We start from the raw sequence: 25,023 nt of genomic DNA on the forward strand, positions 1-25,023 counted from the left end.
TAATAATAATAATAATAATAATAATAATAATAATAATAATAATAATAATAGTTGTTGTTATTATTATTTATTTATTTATTTATTTATTTCTAGCCTACCCAGTCACGAAGAATCCGGGCAGGTTACAACAATAAAATACATCAAATTACAATAGAGTTAAAAAAAAAATCAAACCCTAGACCTACCCCCCCATTTTCAGTACTAAAACAGAATTAAACAGTAATACAGTGGTGCCTCGGGTTACGAAAATAATTCGTTCCGCGGCCGCTTTCGTAACCCGAAAAGCCTTCGTAAGCCGAAATGCCATAGGCGCTAATGGGGAAAAAGCCGCGGCTCTGCCGCGGCTCCATTTAAAATAGCGCCGGAGTTTTTTCGTAACCCGAAAAAACTTTCGTAACCCGAAACAATAATTCCCTATGGGATTTTTTCGTATCCCGAGGTACCACTGTAGTATAAAAACATTAAAAACATTAAAGACATTAAACAAAAAAAATTGGCAGAAAGATAGGCGGGGAAGAATAGATAGATGAGGGGACAAATATCTCTATATCTGGGGAGGGTATCTAAGTTGGAAAGGCCTGCCGGAAGAGATCCATCTTGAGTGATTTCTTAAAAGCTGTCAGAGTGGAAATAAGACGGATCTCCTCCGGCAGGTCGTTCCATAGTTTTGGAGCAGTAATAGAAAAGGCCCTCTGGGAGACTGATGTTAGCCTTGGTTTTTTTGGCTGTAGTAGATTTCTTCCAGAGGACCTTAGTGTGCGGGACGGACAATAGGGAAGAAGGTGTTCCCTCAAGTACTCTGGGCCCAAGCCATGTAGGGCTTTAAAGGTGATCACCAACACCTTGTACTTTGCTCGAAAACTAATAGGCAGCCAGTGCAGGGGCTTCAAGACCAGTGTTATATGGTCATTCCTAGAAGTTCCCGTGATCAATCTGGCTGCCATATTTTGTACCAACTGAAGTTTCCGAACTTGGCACAAGGGTAGCCCCAAGTAGAGTGCATTACAAAGTCCAATCGAGAGGTTACCAGTGCACGTACTACTGTTTCCAGGTCCCTTGGCTCTAAGAAGGGGCGCAGTTGGCGTATCAGACGAAGCTGATAGCAGGCACTCTTGACTGTTGCATCCACCTGAGCTGTCAGTTGGAGTGATGAGTCAAGGAGCACCCCCAGACTGCAAACAGAATCCTTCAGGGGAAGTGTGACCCCATCCAGAACTGGCTGACACAACTCCATTCCTGGATTCGGGGTTCCTATAGCGAGTACCTCCGTCTTACCTGGATTCAGTTTGAGTCGGTTTTCCCTCATCCAGTCCATTACCACCCCAAGACAGGCATTCAGAGGAGAGATGCCATCCTTAGTCACTGCTTCAGTCTGAGACATAGAGAAGTATATTTGGGTGTCATCAGCGTACTGATAACACCTCGCCCCATGTCTCCGGATGATCTCACCCAGCGGCTTCATGTAAATGTTAAACAGCATTGGGGACAGAATCGCACCTTGAGGGATGCCCGATTTGAGCTCCCTCTTGGCCGAACAACTGTCCCCACGCGACACCATCTGGAACCTGCCCGAGAGGTAGGACTGGAACCACTGCAATGCAGTGCCTCCAATACCCAACTCTCTCAGGCGTTCCAGAAGGATACCGTGGTCAATGGTATCGAAGGCCACTGAGAGGTCCAAGAACACCAGCAGGGTCACACTTCCCCTGTCGATGCCCAGACGGAGATCATCGACTAAGGCGACCATATTTACATATTCAAAAAGAGTGCAATCATGTCACCCCTTAGTCTTCACCAAGCTGAACATGGCCAGCTTCTTCAACCTTTCCTCATATATTTGTTCTTCCTATGTCATAAGCATGTCCCTGGTCACAGATACCTTTATTGTGCACAGAATGTTATTGCAAGAAGGAGTCATTTTTCACCTGTAGAATACTGTATATATTCTAGAAATTTTAGTCCAAAAATTGACCCAAAAAACCTGAGTCGATTTTTCCATGGGTCAATGGAAGTACTGTACTTTAACTCTTATCAAAGGAACCATCCCCTGGTGAAAGGTGACAGGTGTATGTATCTGTAGTTTGTTAGGGCACCAGAGCTCTCTGATAGAGAAGGCTAAGTATCTCACAAAACTACAAGCCCCAGAATTCCATAGCATTCAGCCATGGCAGTGGTGTCAATGGGCTGCATCCACATTATTTCTGCAATGTGGATGCAGCCCATATCTTTCTGTATGAAGGATCATATGGCTCTGAGTTAATCAGAAGAGGCCCTTCCTTCAGGGTGCATTTATACAGTAGCAGTAATGCAGTTTGACAGCCCTTTAACTATCATGGCTCCATCCTATAGAATCCTAAGATTTGTAGTTTTGTGAGGCACCAGCATGCTTTGCCAGAGAATGCTATAAATTCCAGGATTCCACAGGATGCAGCTACAAAACGTGACGTGGTGTCAAACTGCATTATTTCTACAGTGCAGATGCACCCTAAGACGACACTTCAGGTGCATCTGACAAGTGGCCCTGTGGTCAGTTAAAACGGTGTCAAAGTGCATTATTTCTGCAATGTAGATGCAGCCTGAGATTTCTTGTTTCCGCAAGGTGTGTGTGCATCTTGTTGAACCCAATTCCCCCCCCCCCAATTGTTGTACCACAGTTTTCACAAGAAAATAACCTACTGGAAATCAATTCTCTGTAACACTTAAATAAGTGCTGAAAGGAATAATGGAAACCATTATTCCACGAGATTGTGTGTAGGAAGGGGAAAGAATTTTACTTCCAAGCAAACCAAATGCTCACTGTGCCAGCAAGCTTACCCATCCACATCCTTCTCAGGCGCTACAGCATTGGTTATTTTCTCAGTATTGATAGGCTTGTTGGAATCCAAAGGCAATTGTACTATAAATCCATGCACTGCAGGATCTTCATTTAGGCCATTAATGCACCTCAGCACCTGTTTAAAAAGAGACAAGAGTGTGAACAAATGCACAGAACTTGTGAATTTGTCTGCTCACTTCTGTTACAAAATCTGTCTCGAAGTGGAACCGTGCAATAAAATGCCACAGTGTGTTGTGTGATTCTGTACAGGGTTCAACAACTCTTTTCTGCTCCCTGTCCCCATTGCCGATTAATAACTTTTCTGTTTTGACAGGTATTTGTTGAGTGACATAGGCTGCATCCACAATGCAGTAATAATCCAGTTTGACACTACTTCAACTGCAATAGCTCAGTGCTATGGAATCCTATGAGCTTTAGTTTGTTGTGGTACCAGAGCTCTCTGACAGAGAAGGCTAAATGTCCCACAAAATTACAATTCCCAGAATTCCATAGCAGTGAGGCATGACAGTAAAAGTGGGGCCAAACTGGATCATTTCTACAGTGCGGATGCAGCCTATATAATGCTCATCTTATCTAAATTCTGCGCTAGATCTTGCTAACTATTGTGCTGCTGTGTTTGTCTCTGTGTATTGATGTATGTTTTAATCTGGTTTTAAATTTTTGATCATTCAATCTTGTTTTAACTTTTTATCTTGTGAATTTTTAACAATGTGTTGTTTCATTTGCTGGAAACCGCTTTGAGTCCTGAACCAGGGAAAAGGCAAAATAGAAATAGTAACAGTTAACAATAACAATAATCATTCCCCACCCCTACAAATGTCAGTCAGCATTCTTAGCCCATTAAGTATATTAATTATCATTGGGCTTTTTTTTAAAGTAGAATGGGCTCACCGGTGTCTGGCTCCAGTGACGTTAAAACAAATACCCGTATTTTCTGGCATATAAGACGACTGGGCATATAAGACGACCCCCAACTTTTCCAGTTAAAATATAGAGTTTGGGCTATACTCGCCGTATAAGACTACCCCTCTTCCAACGCACACCAAATAAAAAAAAATCAGATTTGATTTCAATATGGTAATTTTAATTCAAATGCTTATGACATGCATTTGACTCCCCTGTGTAAGCCAAATACCATGCATGCTCAAGCCCCATTCAAGTGACTATCAGAGCAGTAGCACAAAGACGGCTCTTTTTTCCATACCCCGGGCGTCCCAGACGCCTGCAGCTTGCTCCGCCCTTCACTTACACCTTCCCGGTGAGGTGCCTCCTCACCTCTTCATCAGGGCTGCATTAAGTCACTTCTTTCCATGAATCCTGGTGAGCAATTTTTCTTCTACTGTACTTGTCCAGTTCCGTACTGCTGGGGATGCAGCTACGTGTGTTTTTGAGCTCCCCCCACACCATATGCAGCGGCCGCACATTCTCCAGCCCAGCTTGGAAGTTTCAACACCTGCCCTATAAGACAACACCCTGGCGTATAAGACGACCCCCAACTTTTGAGAAGATTTTCCTGGGTTAAAAGTAGTCTTATACGCCAGAAAATACAGTACTTTTTTCTATTAGTTTCTATGGATGTCTTTCTCTTCCATACATGAGGACAAATTCACTCAACAGTTTTTATATCAGTTTCTCTTCCTCCCTTTTTCTTTTCCAGTCAGTCCATTCCATTGTTCCACCTTTCTGTGTTTTGCGTCCCCCCCCCCCCCCGGCTTCATCTGCACTTCAGAAATAAACCACTTTAACTGTCATGGTTCAATGCTATGGAATTCTGGGAATTGTATTTTCGTGAGACATTTCACCTTCTCTGTCAGAGAACTCTGGTGCCACAACAAATTACAATTCCCAGAACTCCATAGCATTGAACTATGACAGTTAAAGTGGTGTCAAACTGAATTATTTCTCCAGTGCAGATGCAGCCTCAGCTGGCTTTTATGTGTTTTGAGAATGTTGTCTTCAATGGGTTCTTTTTGGTGACTTTCCCTCCTCAAGATTCCCCATATAAATATACAGCACAGAGGCAGACAGACAGACAGACAGGCATGTTGTTGTTCTTGTGTACCTTGAAGCCATTTATGACTTAAGGCAGTCCTGCAAGCCAACATGGCACAGTGGCCATGTAAAAGAGGGAGGCCTACTTGTGGGGTAATTTAGAGGTTTGTAGAATTCCATATATATGCAACAAGAAGAGCAACAAGGCATGTACTTGCTATTGCTATTGCAACACATGTACTTGCTACCTGTTATTGCAATATACTTGCTATTGCTATGAATGTATATACGGAGAGCCAGCATGATGTAGAGGTTTGAGCGTTGGACTAGGATTCTGGCAATCAGGGTTTGATTCCCTGCTTGGCCATGAAACTCCTGGGTGACCTTAGGTAAGTCACAGACACTCAGTCTCAGGAGAAGGCAATGGCAAACCTCCTCTGAACAAATCATGCACAGAAAACCCCATTATTGGTTTGCTTTAGGGTCATCATAAAGTCAGAAATAACATGAAGGCACACAACAACTACAACAAGGTAACCCTACCATAGGGTTTTCTTGGCAGGTTCAGAGGGATTTTGCCTTTGCCTTCCTCTGAGGCTGTGAGAGTATGACTCTCCCAAGGTCACCCTGTGGGTTTCCATGGCTGAGTGGGGATTCAAACCCTGATCTCCCCGTGTCCTAGTCCAACATTCAAACTACTACATCACACTAGCTCTCCATATTTATACATACATATTGTTGTTGTGTTGTTACATATATATGGAATCCTGCAAACCTCTAGATTGCCCCCCAAATAAACCAAGTAGCCCTCTTTTGCATGGCTGTTGCCATTTTGGTTATATCAACAATTATATCAACAATAGCACTCAAAGATCTGGATAGGAACATAGAATATACTAAACTTCATTCCCACACAAGTACTGTACATTCTTAAAGAGAAACCAATTACCTCAGCTTCTGTCGCTGTATTTGGCAGCTTGATGTGATTGGCATTGATCCCAATCTGGAGAAATAAGAAGGATTTTTTAAAAAAATCATGAGTTGAGACATAATTCGATGAAATGTGACAAGACAACTGTAAAGTCCTTGAGGAGCTTCATACAGAGAACTAAGCTGAACTCTGTTGCCCTCCACTCGCAGAAACTTTGGTAATTTTTAGAGAGGTACAGAGAAACACCATGATGTAGTTTGAGCTTTGGACTCCAACTCTGGAGACCAGGGTTCAAATTCCAGTTCAGCCATATAAGCCCACTGGGCAGGTCACATGCTCTCAACCTCAGAGGATGGTACAGCGCACCCGCGTCATACGCGGGCGCACTTTACATGGACTTGAGCTTATGTGCTCAAGCCGCGAGGAGTGCGTGGGGTGGCGCGTCCCATGGCACCCATGCGAATGCCACGCCGTCGCATTGCCGCACCACCGTGCACAAGCCCCATTGTTTCCAATGGGGCTTGAGCATAGGCGGAATTCACCTTACACGGAGGGGTCCGGATCGGATCCCCCGCGTAAGGAGAGGGCCGACTGTAATGACAAACTCTCTCTGAAGAAAACCCCATGATAGGTTCAGCATAGGGTTGACATAAGTCAGAAATGACTCAAACGCACAACAGTGCCTTTATGTCATTGTGAGGGTTTACCACTGCCATCCTCTGAGGCTGATAGAATGTGACTTGGCCAAGGTGACCTAGTGGGTTTCCATGGCTGAGTTGGGATTCAAATCCTGGTCTCCAGGGACTTAGCCCACCACTCAGACCACCATGCCACGCTAGAAAGACGTATCCAAAGTGTACTTTGTCCACTTTGGTATAGGAAGAAATCTTACCTCCGCTGCAGCCTTTAGCTTCATGCTAATATAGAGATTTGAATCATCCCGATCGCCAACCTTTAAGAAAAGTGGAGATGGAAGTCAGACAAGTCAGATCATACAAAGAAAATATTGTTTCATTTTAATTTCTTTTAGGAACCTTATTTTGGTTTACATGGGGATTTATATAGCCTCCTGTCCATACACAGGCCAGACCAAGAACTGCTTAAACAAGCAATCTATTTTAATATTTTAATTCTATTTTAAAGAATCACTTTTGTATGGTTTTAACTGTACTATTCTTTTAATATTGTGAGCCAGTTTTGGGAAAAGAGTGTGAATAATAATAATAATGATAATGTATTTTAATCTGTGTTGGACCCCACTTTGAGCCTTTGGGAGAGCAGGTAATAATAATAATAATAATAATAATAATAATAATAATTTTTATTTCTATTTCCCACCTCTCCCAATGGATCGAAGTGGGATTACAAGAATTATTATTATTATTACTGTTACTGTTACTATTATTATTATTTATGTTTTTCACTTTGTCAGTCTAGATTCTACTGCATATATTAATATGTAAAAACTGTGTTCTCATACAATTTTCTTTACAATTCTCAAAATTTTAAAATTCCAGCCACAGAAGAAGTGGGGAAAATAGAAGGTTTAAGCCACTTTCTGCCCACCTAAGGCTGTTTTGCAAAGAATCATAGAATTGGAAGAGACCAGAAGGGCCAATCTCTTTCCCTGTAACTTGCATCCTTTGTTCCATGTTCTAGTCTCTGGAGCAGCAGAAAATAAGTTTGCTTCATCCTCAATATGACAGCCCTTCAAATATTTAAACAGGACTATCATATCACCTTCTCTCTTCTCCAAGCCAAACATACCCAGCTCCCTAAGTCTCTCCTCATAAGGCTTTATGGTTTCCAGACCTTATACCTCTCTGGCTGCCCCCCTCAGGACACGCTCCAGCTTCTCAATATCCTTTTAGAATTGTGTTGTGGGGTCTTGAATTGTGGTGTTTTGAATTCAGTTGCTGTCTGGGTGCAGTAAAATGGGAACCTGTATTCCTGACCTTAAGAAGAGCTGCATTAGATACCACATACATGTTGGCCAGGAGATTCTGGAAGCTGTAATCCAAAAAGTAACTTTTTCAAGTTGTGCACAAAATATTAATACATTGCCACTACCTGCAGAATTGCAAGGCCTGGCCTGAAACCTGGAACTCTCTCCTTCATCTCCGCCACCTGGTTCGTCAGTCTCTGCCTTACTTGTCTAGAAGAGAAAGGAGTTGGGGGGGGGGGGGAGGAGAGAAAGCAGATATTAACCATAAATCTAGCAAGCAAGGAGGTTCAGGTTCCTACATTATGGTGTCTTTAACCCAAAACCTGCATCAATTCACTTTAAGACCTAATCCTTGAATTTCAGGTATATACAGGTTGGCTGCTGCTACTCAGAGGAAAAATTCTCCTACACTCTGTGCCCATTAGGTATCATACATGAACTTAAAGTATGAACTGAAAGAATGGGTAGAGAGCCAGCTTGGCATAATGATTTGCATATTGGACTGCAACTCTGGAGCCCAGGATTCAAATCCCCACTCAGCCATGGAAACCCAGTGGGGAAGGCAAGGTTAAACCTCCTCTGAACAAACCTTGCCAGAAAAACCCCATGATTGATTCACCTTAGGGTTGCCGTAAGTCAGAAATGACTTGAAGGTACAGAATAACAAACTACAACAGCATTAGCAATAGCAAGCACATTTCTATAACGCTTATCAGTGCACTTAAGCACTCCCTAAGCGGTTTACAAAGTGTAAGCTAATTCCCCCCAACAATCTGGGTACTCATTTTAGCAACCTCCTTGGAAGGATGCAAGCCTGGGTCGAGCTTGAGCCCTTTTTCTGGTTTTGAACTCGCAACCTTGCGGTTTGTAAGTGAGTGGGTGCAGTACAGGCATTTAACCACTGCACCACCAGCTAAGTTGTGGGGGGGGGACTTGAATAAGATGGGGTCAAGTTTACCACTGGTGACTTAAATCTCAATATACCTTAGTCAACTGTATGCATCTAGTAGTAAGTACTCTTAGAGTTCAGAGAGAGTCAGTTGGAGCCAGAAAGGCACAGATGCTTAAGTCTAATTTCGGCCAAGTATGTTTTCAAGAGGCTTCATGAATGGTCAGACTTTGTCAAATGGAAGGAAATTCACTTACAGGCAAATCTAACTAAACACAGCCTCTGACAAAGAAGCCTCCAACTTTTTTTTTCAAAGTCACTTTATGCCTGCCCAGGCCCTCTTTTTCTCCTTATTCTCTGCCTAGCTGGAAGTTTTTCAAGCAAGCATTAGCACTAGAGGAACGGTGAAAGAGACCTCTTCTGGTGTGGCCTTGCAGCAGCCTGCCTGCCTGCAGAAAACATTGCAGTAAATCTTGAACTGGGCAAGAATGGGATTCTACTTTAGGTGATCTTACTGCAGTGTGTGCTTGATTATGATTGCATCTGCATTGCAGAAATAATCCAGGTTGACACCACTTTAACTATGGCTCAATGCAATGGAATTCTGGGAACTGTCGCTTGTTCAGGCACCAGAACTCTCCCACAGAGAAGTCTAAATATCTCATAAAAGTACAATTCCAAGAATTCTACAGTATTGCGTCATGGCAGCTAAAGTGGTGTCAAACTGGATTATTTCTGCAGTGTGGATGCAGCCTACAGCAGGCAAACTAAACAGCATCCCTTACTTGACCATACATGAACAGGAAAACAGAGAGAATAACAGAAAGCAGACCAGCCTGCCTCACCAGCTATTCCCAGCATATTAAAGAAGCACAGGTCTATAAGTTTGGCCACCTAACCAGAAATCATAAGAAAAGTGGAAGCTGATGAAAGACAAAAAACAGTTTGACATTCTACTCTACCCAGGCTCTGTTCTGGGTCCCCTTCTGTTTTCTCTCTACACACTGTCCTTAGGAAAACTCATTAGTTCTTTTGGTTTTTCCTACCATCTGTATGCCGATGACACCCAGCTGTATCTTTCCACCCCTGACCTTTCTCCAAGGCTTGAACAGCAAGTTTCGTCTTGCCTCACAGCTGTCTCGCAGTGGATGCGCTATCGGCGTTTGAAGCTCAACATGTCCAAGACGGAGCTTCTTGTCTTTCCTCCTAAGCCCAACCTTCAACACTCCTTTTCTGTCTCTGTGGACAACATTTCCATTCAACCAGTCCAGCAAGCCCGCAGTCTTGGTTTTATCTTTGACTCTTCTCTGTCGTATATCCCTCAGATCCAGACCACAGCCAAGGCTTGTAGATTCTTTTTGTACAATATTGCCAAAATCCGACCATATCTCTCTGCCTCTACTGCCAAGATCCTGGTCCATGCCCTAGTGATCTCACAACTGGATTACTGTAACATCCTCCTGGCTGGGCTTCCTCTTTCTCACCTCCGTCCTTTAATCTCTGTCCAGCATTCAGCTGCACGCATTATCACTTCCACCCACCGCTCTGACCACATCTCTCCTGTGTTGGCATCCCTTCACTGGCTCCCCCTCCCTTTCCGCATTCAGTATAAGCTCCTGCTGTCGACATTTAAAGCCCTCCATGGACTGGCCCCTCCTTACTTATCAGACCTCCTTTCTCCTCACCTTCCCACCAGGGCCCTCCGTTCTGGTAGTCAAGGGCTCCTGTCTCAGCCCAGGATTTCCTCTGCCCCATCCCGGATTCGCCCCTTTTCACTTGCTGCCCCTCACTCCTGGAACCTTCTTCCCCCACAAGCAAGAGCCATCACTTCTTTAACTAGCTTCAAAACGGAGTTGAAAACCATCCTGTTCAGAGAAGCCTTCCCAGGCATTGCATAATTGTCGCTTACCATCTGATGTTCTTTTAGTGCCTGTTTATCAAACCATTTCCTGTATTGCTATGTATTGTATATGTATTATCCTACTTGAGAGTATGTATTTTCCCTGGAAGAAGATTAACCATCCATTATGAAGCCAAGCCCTCCCTCCAGTCCATCTGCCTTGGTCCAGGCCTCGGAGGTAGAGAGGAACTGCTGGACCTCTTACCCTTTCCCGCCACCACTCCCTAATAATAATAATAATAATAATAATACCCCACACTAGAGAGAAAGAGAGAGAGTGCAACTCATTCTTACACAACATTTCATATATAAACATCTTTTTCATTTACCATCCAGAAAAAAATGAGTGGGAACATTCCCAATTCATTTAAAACTAGTAAGATAGAAAAGAAGGGCCTAGATTTGGAAATAAAATACAGTACAATAAAATAAACCAGCCAGTTCTCATTCATTCTCAAGATTCAAAACTGTCTCATGAAAACAATCATCACATTTCCAGTGCCATCTGGTGAGCATGGAGAGAAATTGCAGATAACAGAAACATCTTTTTAAAATACTGTAATTTAACAAGTTAAAAAAATAGCAACCCAGTTTTGACCTATAGGTTTTGACAGTGCTTGATGACGAGGGATAAAGATGTGAGATGGCAAGTCTATGGAAGGCAAAATTCTAAAACCGTGAAATAATAACCACAATAATAATAATAATAATAAGAGGAAGACTTGGGTTGGATGCTGATTTCCATGAAGGATTTGGATTCTTTTATACCATCTCCTTCAATGGCCATGACCTGGCATTCCTTGAAGTGTTATGGGAAAACCTAAAGACTGGTTAGCTCAGCATCCCAGTTTGCTGCCACTGCAACCAAATAAATCCTACAAATAGAAAAAAGAACCCAACAGGGGATATTTTGCTCACATCCAGAGCTGACCCTGGGTGTTATGTATTCACAGATCACACTTCCATGTGCCCTAAAATAAGAAATGATTCCTGCATTTCAAAAGGACAGCATTTGAATTAAGCTTGTCAGCAGTTAATAGTTCACCTCTTAGCTTATATTTCACAACATTTAGCCCATTTGATCTAATGTTTCCAGCACACATACGCACGCGCACACACAAATCCCCAGACAAACAAAATGAGCAAAGTTGGGAAAGGACATCTGTTCTAAATGTCAGTTAATATTTCACAGATATTCACTTATTCACTCCCCTCCTGTCCTTAATACAGAAGTTCATAGATTTCCCCCTCCCATAAAAACACACACATCAGTTACTTTTCTTCATGCTTTCAACATTGGCTAACTATGGCAGGATCAGGAGTCAATGTGGCCCAGGCACCAGTCATGGGCCACATCATGACTAGAAATTATTAAAATGTTACTGAAATAGGAAAAAATATTGAAACTAGAAGTGTCCTGGTACCTTTTTACACTATACCAGTGATGTCCAAACTCTGGCCCTCCAGGTATTTTGGATTTCAGCTCCGAGATGCTTCAGCCATCTTGGCTAATGGTCTGGGATTCTGGGAGCTGAAGTCCAAAAACCTGGAGGGCCAGAGTTTGGACATCACTGCACTACACTGTTAAAGCACTGTGATTCCTATCCTATGGAATCCTGGGATTTCTAGTCTAGCAAAGAGTACTTATAATTCTCACCTACAGAGGGTAAATCTACATTGTAGAAATAAGGTAGTTTGACATGACTTGCATCATTAAACCACAAACCTCAAACTAATTTAAAACAAAAATCACAGTTCCTAGATGCTTCCATGATCCTAACCACAATTTTGACATTTTTGACCAATTTTTGGGGCATGGTGGATGGATGGTGTGAGGATGGGAGTTATATGGACCACATATTGCTCAACCCTCCTCTAACAAAATGCACTGAAGCTGGAAAGAAAAATGAATGGTTTTAATTAGTAAATCCTCTCTGTTGCTGCATTTTGTTCATACAGATATGAGAGATTTGGATCTCTGGGCTTAAGCAGCATATAAAAGTGTTCAAAGAAATTTAAGTTGCAAAGCACACTGGTCTAATCTTTCCCAGCTTATCCTAATTATTATTTGGACAACTGCAAAACTAAGAAAAGGAGGGCAGATGTTTGTAAAACAGAGAACTCCAGTTAGTTCATGACAAATAACATGTCAGGCTAATGATGCCAAGGTATGTTTTAAAATAACTTACAACTAAGTATTTTCAACTTATAGTGACCCTGTAGTGAACATATCTTAGGGCTTTCTTGGCAAATTTCTTCAGAGAGGGTTTGCCATTGCCATCCTCTGAGGATGAGAGATTGTGACTTGCCCAAGATCACTCAGTGGGTTTCCATGACCGAGCCAGGATTTGAACCTAGTCTCCCAGTGTCCTAGTCCAATGCCCAAACCATTAAAGCACACTGAACCCCTGTGGATACCAAAATCCATGGATGCTCAAGCCCCATTTTATACAAGAGAGGTAGTAAAATGGTGTCCCTTATACAAAATGGCAAAATCAAGGTTTCCTTTGGGGAATTTTTAAAAAAGTATTCCCAAGTCACGAATGGTTGACTCCATGGATGCAGAATCTATGGGTATGGAGTACCAACTGTATTTTATTCATTTTACTTACAAACTTCTAAAGAATCCTGAACAACAGATACTGAGGCACCAGAGGGGTGCATATTTTCGCAAATGTCCTGTGATGTAGTTCAAAGTACAAAGTAATTCTGACCCAAGTGAACGTCAGAGGTGAGTTGGCAGTTGCTCTCAGGCTTCCCTAGTCCAAGACCAGTGCTATCCCTTGTATCACATCTGGCAGAGATGTTGTAATACTTTTTTAAAAAATCCCATTTCAAATTGATTAATCCCAAGAACACAAATTATTTCTCTGCACAGAAGCACATAGTTACAACAGGAAAGGGGAAGCGGACATGGCATGATTAAAAACAACAACAGGATTTTAAATCTTTAGCTTGTTTCATGGGTTGCGTGACTATGCTGTAGACCTTTTAACTGACGGCACATGAGTCGTACAAGGGCCAAACTCATGACTCCTCTAAATGAATTTTGAAGAGAAGAAATGTCCAGCACTCAGACTGTATTTATTGTCTCAACACTGACATCCATCTTTAGTATTGTAACCTCCCAGAATTGGTGGGTCTGTAAAGATAAATCTTCTCCCCCCCCCCTTTCCAAAAATGGTGGCTTGTCGTAAGTTTTCCAGTATCTAGTAGAGATGTTCTGGAAACAGTCTCCACAAAATGTGGAGCAGCCGCAGATCAGCTAATCTTCAACTCAAAAGAAGGCAGAGGAAAGCTCCTACTATAACCGTACTGTTGGATCAGACCGAAGGCAACCTAGTCTCAAATTTTGTAACACATGCCCAAACATATGTCTATGAAAAAACCCATAAGCAGGGTATGAGTGAACAAACATCTCCCCCTTGTATTATCAGCAACTGATAGTCACAGGCATATTAAATATACTGTATAACCACAATGACTAGCAGTCTGCTAGTGGCTTTGTCTTTTATGAATCTGTCTTTAATCCCCCTTTAAAGATACCCAAGTTGGTAAGCATTACTACAATGTATGACACACAATTTCAATTTTAACTAGGCTGAATATCCTACTGTGTGGCTTCAGTGAATGATCCTGGCTTCTAGTATTACATGAAGTATGATTTTACCCCTCTCTCTACTTTCTTCACAGCATGCATAATTTGATATATTGAGATAAAAGCCTTCACACACTGTTATTCCCATCCTTCGCTCATTTTGGTTTTCCTTTCCTGTAATTTTTACATAAAATCAATATTCTCTTTCAGTCGTGGTGACACAATATAGCAAACTCCATTAATTTACAGAAAATATATAATCGATTCCTTAAAGATTCTCAACATTAAAATTTGCCTTTTCCATAACACACTGGATCAATATTTTTGCTGCTGTTATTTGTCTTCAAATCATTTCCAACTTATGGTGACCCTAAGGTAAACATGAGGATTTCTCAGGCTGAGAATGCGTGCCTTGCCCAAGGTTACTCAGTGGGTTTCATGGCTGAGCTGAGAACTGAACCCTGGTCTCCAGAGTTGTAGTCCAACACTCAAATCACTATGTGACACTGACCATAAATACAGATTGGTTCAAAAATTTAGGCCATAACAATTTGGATCAAACAGTTGTTAAAGACCTATAAAATGGAAAACAGAATTGCAAAGACGAGGGATAGTTCTATAGCACAATATAGAAAGCCTGGTGGTTCCCAAATACTAACAGATGCATTGTGGCATCAGCCTTTGTAGATCAGAGTCAACATCGGGCACCTGATGAAGTGTAGACTCTAACCCATGCAAGCTGATGCCACAACAATTAAGAGTTTAGTGCCATCATAAAGACTTTGCTACATTTGCTATAAACAGAATAATACAATTACCTCTAAAATGCTACAGTATATAGATGAGCTTTGCTGTTGCGTGCCTTTAAGTCATTTCCAACATATGGCGACCCTATCATGGGGTTTTCTTGGCAGGTTTCTTCAGAAGAGGTTTGCCTTCCTGAGGCTGAGAGAGTGTGACTTCCCCAAGGTTACCCAGTGGGTTTCATAGCTGAGCTGGGAATTCACCCCTGGTCTCCAGGGTCAGAGTCCACCACTCAAACCATTACGCAACCGTACCTCCTTATAAACACATCTATACATTTCCATGAGCTTCTCCAGGAACCAGGAAAGGTAAAGACATTTGCTACTTGAAAACAGAACATGGGAAATTACTTTTCAAAGTAATATGTTACAGTTATTTGTTACCAAGTCCTTCCCACAATTTTTTACTGTTAATCTTTTTTTAAAATACACTCAGCTTTCCTGGTTTTTGATAGTAACTGAACCAGTCACTTTTAAAAATGAAACACACATCCACAGCCAGACATCCAACAAGAAGTGACTTTAAAACCAGGCACGGATTTCACTGTTCTCTTATTTCTGAGCTGTGCAGCTATTTATTAAACTTTCTAATAGATCTTAAAATGTATGCATGTTTGTGCAATTATTGGAAGGGGGAGCGGTTTAGGAAAATGGTTTAGGAAAGTGTTTATTTCAAAACACTTATAGGGCATATACAAAACCGTATAAAGACCATTCAGTTTGCCCAGTAAAGTTGGTTTTTTCTGATATTTCTGCGTTGTTGAATGAAGGAATTTAGTACTCTTTAAAAAAAAATCACTTACAGATTTCAAAAGAGAGCAAACATTTTATGACACAGGTATAAATTTCAGCATCAAGAGATGTTAATCAGTCACAGACTGAAGAGTTAATGAGCAACAGAGAAAGATAGCATTTGATAGAATTCGAAACAGGGATGCCTTTCCTAGGAAAGGTCACTTCAATTTATTGGGGAAAAACACACAGCCTTCCCCCCCCCCCTTCTGCACCTTAATGGTTGTGTGTTGTTGTTGCGTGCCTTCAAATCATTGCCGACCTATGGCAAACCCAAGGCAAACTTACCACTGGGCTTTGTTGGCAAGTTTTTTCAGAGGGGGTTTGCCTTTGCCATTGCCATTGCCATCCTCTGAGGCTGAAAGAGTGTGATTTGCCCAAGGTCACCCAGTGGGTTTCCATGGCTGAGCTGGTTTCCAGAGTCACAATCCAGTGCTCAAACCAGTACACCATGTTTGCTCTAAAGGTTGTGTAGAGGAGGGAATTTAGGTTGTGTTGCTTGTCACACAAACATGAAACAAGCAACGTCTTCTGAAATCCCCCCTTCTACATTACCATTAAAGGTACAAGAGTCCTCTCCTGTTTTCACTGTACTCTATATCCCACTATCCACGTTTTTTTAAAAAAATTAAAATTAGTTTTTAAATTTAAAATTTAATTTTAATTTTTAAAATTAAAAATGCTCCCTCCCACAAGCCCTAGAGGACACAGAAAAGCAATTTTCACCATACTTTTGCCCTCCTAGGCTCTATGAGACACAGAGGAGCCTTTTTAAAAACAAAAAAACCAAATAGGAATTAAACTAGAAGCTGCTTTACTTTCTGGTTTTGAGAAGGTCTCTCCTCGGCCTAAAAATGGCTCAGAGAGGCCTCCAAAACTTGGTGACATTGCTGCCAACACTTGCAGTGAGGCAGGCTTTATTTTTTTTTTTTCAAACAAATACATTTCTTTTTAAAAATAAAACCTACAAATAATTTAGTTTAAAAAGCTAAAAAATAATTGAAATTTTAAATTGTAGAAAATCTGATGATGGGTATAGTGCAGGCTCCCCAACTCCTGACAGTTGTTGTTGTTGTGTGCCCTTCAAGTCATTTCCAACTTATGCGACTTTAAGGCAAACCTATCATAGGGTTTTCTTGGCAAGATTTGTTCAGAGAAGGCTTCCCATTGCCTTCTCCTGAGGCTGAGAGAGTGTGACTTGCCTAAGGTCACCCAGTGGGTTTCATGTCCATGCAGGGATTCGAACCCTGGTTTCCAGAATCATAGTTCAACATTCAAACCACTACACCGCACTGTTTCTTGACAGTTATCTATCCCTGGTTTAAGGAAATCTATACTCTCCTGGCCTTGGGTAGATTTACACTTTAAAACCAAAGCGTGCTGGAAGGAGGAACTCAAATGCGCAGTTCATTCCCATTTCCCTAACATTTCTAAAACAGAAAAATCCATAGTTTGCCTGCTACTTTTTTCCCAGTAACCAAAATCGCACAAAATCTTCCAAATACCGTGCAGTATTTTCTGCATCTAAACTCACCCTGAGTTTCCTTAAACCTTTACCCTCAACTGTGTGTGCTGTATAAACATCCGAACCTCTAAGGGTGCATCTACACTGTAGCAATAAAGCAGTTTGGCTCAGTGCTATGGAATCCTGGCACCAGAGCTCTCTGACAGAGAAGGCTAAATATCTCACAAAACTACGGTACAAATCCTAGAATTTCATAGCACTGAGCCATAACAGTTAAAGTGGAGTCAAACTGCATTATTTGTGCAGTGCGGATGCACCCCATATCTTCCTGTGCGAGGGATCATATGGCCCTGGGGTCATTAGGATGCATCTATACTGTAGCAATAATCACCATTTTTATTCATTTTTTACTGCGATCCTACAGAATCCTCGGATGTGTAGTTTTGTGAGGCACCAGCACTCTTTGGCAGAGAATGCCGAAGGACTTGTAAAGCTACAAATCCCAGAATTCCACAGAATGGTGCTACAGCACTCAAAGTGGTATCAAACAGCATTATTTCTACAGCATAGATGCACTCTTAAGTTGATACTTCAGATGCATCTGAACCTGTGGTGGACAAAATGTTACAATAACTCTGCTAACACACCCTCCAACATTTGTTGGATGAAAACCAGAACATGTGTGGCCAAGCAACCTCATAGTGTGGCCAAGATGGCAAAAGTTATTAGTGAAAAGAAACACACAAGCTGTGTCTGCTACGGTTTGCTTTTGCCTGAGCCTACAGAGAAGGGCAAGATCCCCCCTTCTGCTGAGTTAACTGAGTACAATCCTAGGTCCAAAACACACTGTGAAAATAATCCAGTCTGAGACCCCTTTAACTGCCCTGGCTGAATGCTAGGGAATTCTGGGAACTGTAGTTTATGAGACATTTAGCCTTCTCTGTCAGAGAGCCCTGGTGCTACAATAAACTATGATTCCCATGATTCCCCAGCACTGAGCCAGGGCAGTTAAAGCAGTCTCAAACTGGATTATTTATGCAATCTGTTTTGGACCTTCATTTGCAGCAACTAAAGTAAACTGAGTACAAAAGGGAAAAGTGGGAGAAGCAGACAGAAACCAAGACATTTTAAAAGCAGTTGAAAAAAGTGGGAAAGCAGATTAATTGGGGCTGCCTCTGCCAAATCAGGACAATTGCAGGGTATGTGTATGGGGGTTATCAGATGGGGGGGGGATGAAGGACGGAAGCGAAGCGGATAACTCCCGTCTCTATCCCATTTTTATTGCATGATCGTGCAAATTAGTATCACAAACGTCACGCTTAACTGGTCATTATCCCATCAATGAAGGAAAATGGACCTGTCATTTTTCAATAACAGAAACTTCCACTAATGCAAAACGATAGGACAATTCCACTTCACTGGTGGGATAATGATGGGATAAACGCACCATCATATGATTGCCTTTTGTGTGATCGCAGTAAATTACAATTCACTGACGGGATAATGACTGCATTAGCACAATGTTGTATGATCTTTCATGCAATCGGACGAAAGGACAGGAAAAGGATGTCTAGTATAGGGACCCTCCAACTTGTTTTTATTGGCCCTATTTCCCTTCCCAAAGGCACCCCTTTCTGGAATTTTATTTTAAATGAACTGTCTTTCCTGGAAGCCTCCAGGAGCAGTACTTTATGTTTTCAATAGGCTCCAGACCACCTTCCAATGTTCAAATTAATACGACCCAATTTTTCAAGTCACTTCCATTTAACTGTATATACTCGACTATATGTTAACCTCGTGTCAATAGCAAGTAAGCACGTCGTACAAAAAAGTACAAGTCAATGTGTGCAACAATCAGTGTATGTGTGTGCGCGCTTGCTTTGCATTGCTGGAGGCATGTTCTCCACACCCACTTCATCTCTGTACAGGAGCCAAGTTGAAGAGAAAGGTGCCTGTGTAACATTTAGTCTTGTCTCTGTCAGAGAGCTCTGGTGCCACAATAAACTACAATTTCCAGGATTCCCTAGCACTGAGCCAGGGCAGTTAAAGTGGTCTCGAACTGGATTATTTCTGCTTTTGACCCATCACTGCCAATTCCTTTCTTACTAAAGACTCCGATTCTTTTCACAGTGACAAGATTGGGAGAATGTTACATAGTCTATGGGTGATGCTGCCCCTGCTGAGTTTCTCATACAGATGCTAAAGGCATGGAGCCCAATATCCAGAGTTGTTTTTTTTTTCCTTTTTAGTTTTTACTAGTTACCTGTCTTTTTGTTTCTTGCAACTACCCTTTGTGCTCTTGCCTCATCACAAAGAGTCAAGGAGGAAAATATTATGATAAGGTCTGATAATCCTTGAGAAAAACAATCTATATACTCAGGTATAAGTCTAGAAATTTAAGTCAAAAATTTCCCCCCCAAAATGATCAACTCACCAATGGGTCAATGTAAGTCCTGTACTTATTAAACTCTTATTTAAAAAGGGAACCATCCTCTGGTGAAAGGCAAGAGCATAATCTGTCCTGGAAGCACTGATTCTCTTCTATTCTGTCATCCATCCAACCTTTAGTGTGAGCACAAACAGTTATATCTGCTAGAATTTTTAAAGTTCTTTGGAATTGCTTTCCTTTGCTTAAATCGTTTATTACATGCCTCTAGGTAGTACCATTGACTTATCCACGGGTCATATCAAAATCTATAATTTTGTCCCCAAAATCTGCCCTCGACTTATACATGAGGTCGACTTATAGTTGAGTATATATGTTGTACTTCTGCATTTCTTGCAAGACAACAACAATAAAAATACATTTATACCCTGCATTATTCCAATACTGAAACCCAAAGTAGCTTACCAAAGTTAAAACATATACAATTAAAACAGTTAGAAAAACAGAAGTAAAAACATATACATGTTGAGTCTCCCTTACCCGAAACACCTGGGACCAGAAGAATTTTGGACTTTTTCAGATTTTGGAATATTTGCACATACATAATGAGAAATCTTGGATATGGGACCCAAGTGTAAACACAAAATTCATGTATGTTTCACACACACCTTATATACATAGCCTGAAGGTAATTTTATAAAATATATGTTATAAAATTTTGTGCACGAAGCAAAGTTTGTGTACACTGAACCACCAGAAAGCAAAAGTGTCATTATCTCAGCCACCCATAAAAAAAATTGGATTTTGGAGTAGTTCAAATTTTGGATAAGGGAGACTCAGTAGTAAGCTATTATTAAAGCACAATAGGACAATACAGTTGCCCCTTGGAACTTGTGGGGGATCCGTTCTGGAACCCCCTGCGAGTTTGAAATCTCACGTATATTCAAGCCCCATAGGCTTGAATGGGGCATGTGCCCCATAGAAATTAATGGCGGCCGCCCCTCCGCATATTTTCAAGTCTGTGCATTTGAAGTCCGCAGACTTGGAGGGGCAACTGTACTTAGAATTAAAATCCTTTAAATCAGATTCTTAAAAATAATAATAAAAAAGATTTTAAAATCAGCAATTTGGGACTCAAAGCAGCTCACAGTACAATTTGCTGATGGATACTTGGACCTACAGCAAGGGCCCAAAAGTGAATCTGCATATATCCAGAGAAGAAATATAACTCCAGCACCAGACAAACCTAGGGCGAGACTACTTTAACATTACACCACATTTCATAATAAGAAAGACACCAAAGCCAGAGTGGCCAACTGTGGCTTTCCAGATGGGTTTGGACTACAGTTCCCACCAGCTCCAGATACATATGGTAAAGGACTATGGGAGTTGTAGTACAACTTCCGAAAAGACAGTGTTACAAATGGTCAATCCTGATGTAACTCACCAAAAGGCCAAAAATGATATAGGCTGTAAATGGTGGGAAATATCATAGTGCTGAAAGAGAAAAATACATGCCCTATGGCACACTTTGTGCCTTTTATGCTAGCTTTCTGCCCTTAGGTTGGTGAAAGATGCCATCTTACCACAAAAGTTGGAAAAAAGATGTAACTACCAATTAGGGATGCCATAACCCGGCGGCCCCCGTGACAATCACGCTTTTGGGGGGCCCCTCACGGTCATGGCCCGGTTTGGGGCCCCCCACGCGTTGTTCCCGGTTCGGGGTCCGCTCCTCCGCGCGCGGCTGTGCGCCACTCTCCCCACCTGGCGCACTGGCGTAGCCTAGAGAGCAGCTCTTTAAAACATCTGCCACTCAGAGCTATTATATACCAAGTGAGCCCACTTGGTATATATACCCTCAGAAAGCCTTACTTTCCAGGTTACAGTGAGCAAAGAAAAAAAGGCCATAAATCGTTCATGTTTCACTGGGAGTTTAATTGCCTCATCTTTTAAATGTAAACCGCGTCAGTATTCTTGTAATTCTTTATCACAGGATTGTTTTTGAGGCCCTAAACACCTTTAATTGTAATATGCAAATTTATCCCGAAGCTGACCAATGGGAAAGAAGCAATCAGCCCTCCATTTGGGTTGGTTTTCAATGGCTTGGTGAAGGAAGAGCTTTTGCCTTGCTTGTAAATAGGAAGGGCTTTGGGGTAGCAAAAGGCTCCCCCCCTTAAACATCCATGGCTCAGTGCTATAGGATTCTGGGAAGTGTAGTTTCTTGTGGCACCAGAGCTCTTTTGACAAAAGGAGCCTGAATAATCCACAGAGGAGGCGTTGCCTGAGGAGGGCAGAGCGGTGGAAGAGAGGAGGCTGCTCTGGATGGTCCTGGCACTTCCCTTGGCTCCCTCCCTCCTCCTCCTCCTCCTCCTCCTCTCAGAGCTCATTCACACTTCCTGGCTTTTCTCTCCTCCCCCCCCCCCTGCACTTTGAGACCCCTTTAACTGCCAAAGCTCAAAGCTCTGGAATTCTGGTGTCTGAGGCATTTGGCCTTCTCTGTCAGAGAGCTCTGGTGCCACAATAGACTACAATTCCCAGGATTCCCCAGCACTGAGCAGTCTCAAACTGGATTCTTTCCTCAGTGTGGATGCAGCTTTGGTGAGGAACTCTGGGCATTTCAGCCCAGCATTGTTTTATTTCTACAGTGTATTTTAGACCAGAGACAAGGTGACCAGGCATCCTCCTCCTTTTCCAGGACATGTCCTCCATTTGGATCATGGCTAAGAAGCATGGATTTATAATTACATGGGTGTTTTTAGCTTTTATTTTTGGCTACTTTTTTTGCTTGGGTGCCCTACATTTTGGGGTGAGGGCATTGGTCACCTTGGTCAGATAGCTTTCCAGGGGTTTAACTGCCATTCTGCTGTGGTACTGGAACAGACCACCATTCCCAGAATTCCATAGCATTCAGCTGAGGCAGTTAAAGTGGTCTCAAACCAGATGATTTCTCCAGTGTAGATGCAGCCCAAGCCTTTTGCCTCTCTTATGTCTGAGATTTCAAAGCCCAGCCCTGGCACCACAACAAACTACAAATCCCAGGATTCCATAGGATGGAGTGATGAGAGTGAAAGCAGTGTGCAGCAGCCTAAGTGTGCTTAATGCAGTTCTTAACATGGTGCACCTCTTGCCTACAGAGTCTCCCAGGCCCCAGCGGGGCCCTAGAGTCCTCGAGGGGCTTGGGAGAGGCTGTCTCCCAGGCCCAGCGAGGCCTTGGAGAAGGTTTAAAAATGTAGGACCTTTTTTTTTTGTTAATTTCCTGGCCAGGAAATTTTTTAAAAAATGTCCTACATTTTAAGCCTTGTCCTACATTTTTTCCCCAGTTTTGAGGTCCCCCGGGATGGCAACCCTACTACCAATCCAATTTTCTACAAAAAATATGATGTGGATACATAACATCTTGTTTTTCATTTCAGGAAGCAATATTTCTTGGGATTGGCAAGTTCTGTTCAAAAAGCAATCCTGGATTGCAGCATTCTCACCCATCTCCTCTTGGAACAGAAACTTGGCACACTCAAGAGTCAACTAGGAAACCTTTTTCCTGACTTTGGCCCATTACAGACAGGCCTAAAAGTGTGCGCTCTGTGCATGCTAGAGTTAGAAAGGAGCGTCCTTTCCGGATGCTCCCAATCTTAGCATGCGCGGAGCGCACACAACATGGCGGCGGCCATTCAACATGGCCGCCACCATTACGACATCATGACCGTGCTGCCTCCAAATGTCCTTGCGCCACACGAGGGTGCTTAGAGCGCCCTTTACGTGGCATAAGAAGGAGCTCTGAAATGGAGCTCCTTCTGGAGTTTGCGTCGCTGGCGTAGCCTTCAGACGGCTGCGCCAGCGGCGCAGAGGAGAAAGAGGCCAAGCGGCCCCTTTCTCCTCCTCCCTGCTGCCGCGGGGTGTCCTTGGGGCTTGCAGCCCCAAGGACACCCCTTTCCAGGCCGCAGGGAAGCGGCCTTTTGCCGCTTCCCCGCAGCCTGGAAAGCAGTGGATCGGGGCCTTGGAGGCTGCCGGTCTGGCAGCTGAGGCCCCGATACAGCAGGGAAAGGGGCGGGTGCAGGCCGCCCCAAACGGGCGGTCTGTAACCCGCCATAGAGAGGATATAGTAGGAAAACCTCAGTTGGTCTGGACCTTATGCCACAGCTGGCTGATATCTGCCAATAACTGCTTTTGCAAGAAGCCCACTTCAGTGAGCAAGTATAAGGTCCGATGAGGAAACTTGCATAACGCTACAGCTTCTCTCCGGTAAATGAAGGCGGAGGTGCAGAATCATTACTTGCAAGAAAGAAATATAGTAGAAGACATAAAACTCTGAACAATAAAGTGAGGATCATCCAAGCGATCGTATTTCTAATCACCATGCATGGCAATAATAAACAAAACAAAAAAAAGCCAACAGGAAGAAAATCATTTGAAATGTGGTGCTGGAGAAGAGTACTGAGAATACCATCAGTGATCAAGAAGACAAACAAATGGGTTCTAGAACAGGATCAAGCCTGAACTCTTAGGAAGCAAGATGACTAAATTGAGGCATTTGTATTTTGGCCACATCATGAGGAAAAATGAATAATTATAAAAGACAATGTTGCTAGGAAAGGTGGCAATAGAAAGAGAGGTAGACCACATGCCAGATGGGTAGATTCAATCATGGAGGACACAGACATGAGCTTACAGGTCCCGGTCATAAAGGCTGAGGACAAGAGGTCTTGGAGATGTCCTGTAGCTTGCATCCACTGTTCCGGGTCTTGTTCTCTGGAGCAGCAGAAAACAAGCTTGCTCCCTCCTCAATATGACATCCCTTCAAATATTTAAACAGGGCCATCATATCACCTCTTAACCTTCTTTTCTTCAGGCTAAACATCCCCAGCTCCGTAAAGCGTTCCTCATAGGGCATGGTTTCCAGACCCTTCACCATTTTTGTCGCCCTCCTTTGGACACGCTCCAGTTTCTCAATGTCCTTTCTGAATTGTGGTGCCCAGAACTGGACACAATATTCTAGGTGGGGCCTGACCAGAGCAGAATACAGTGGCACTATTACTTCTCTTGATCTAGACACTATACTTCTATTGATGCAGCCTAAAATTGCATTGGCCTTTTTAGCTGCCGCATCACACTGTTCACTCATGTTCAACTTGTGGTCTACTTGGACTCCTAGATCCCTTTCACACGTAGTTTCATTCAGCCAGGTGTCACCCATCCTATATCTGTGCATTTTATTTTTCCGCCCTAAGTGCAATACCTTACAAGAGAAGCAGTGTGGTATAGTGGTCAGAACAACAACAACAAGAAGAAAAATCTCTTTTCCTGTAGCTTTCATCCATTGCTGTGAGTCTTATTCTCTGGAGCAGCACGAAACAAGCTTGCTCCATTCTCAATATGACACCCCTTCAAATATTTAAACAGGGTTATCATATCACCTCTTAAGGAAAGACAGGGTATAAATTAAGACAGGGTATAAATTTATTAACTTAAAAAAAAACCCTAACAGATTA

At 42.5% G+C, this 25,023-nt stretch overlaps 1 protein-coding gene across 1 annotated transcript in view; it reads right to left on the reverse strand.

The window, feature by feature from the left end:
• MTHFD1 (methylenetetrahydrofolate dehydrogenase, cyclohydrolase and formyltetrahydrofolate synthetase 1) overlaps positions 1–25,023 on the reverse strand; it is a 110,853-nt gene that overhangs the window by 79,182 nt on the left and 6,648 nt on the right. The window contains exons 2-5 of the mRNA XM_042446800.1: positions 7,830–7,914; positions 6,652–6,711; positions 5,778–5,831; positions 2,815–2,951 (exon numbers count right to left, since the gene is read on the reverse strand). Coding sequence (XP_042302734.1) covers positions 2,815–2,951; positions 5,778–5,831; positions 6,652–6,711; positions 7,830–7,914 — 336 coding nt within the window. The remainder of the gene's footprint in view (positions 1–2,814; positions 2,952–5,777; positions 5,832–6,651; positions 6,712–7,829; positions 7,915–25,023) is intronic.

Source organism: Sceloporus undulatus, chromosome 1 (assembly GCF_019175285.1).
Source record: "Sceloporus undulatus isolate JIND9_A2432 ecotype Alabama chromosome 1, SceUnd_v1.1, whole genome shotgun sequence".
In the NCBI taxonomy this organism is placed as follows: domain Eukaryota; kingdom Metazoa; phylum Chordata; class Lepidosauria; order Squamata; family Phrynosomatidae; genus Sceloporus; species Sceloporus undulatus.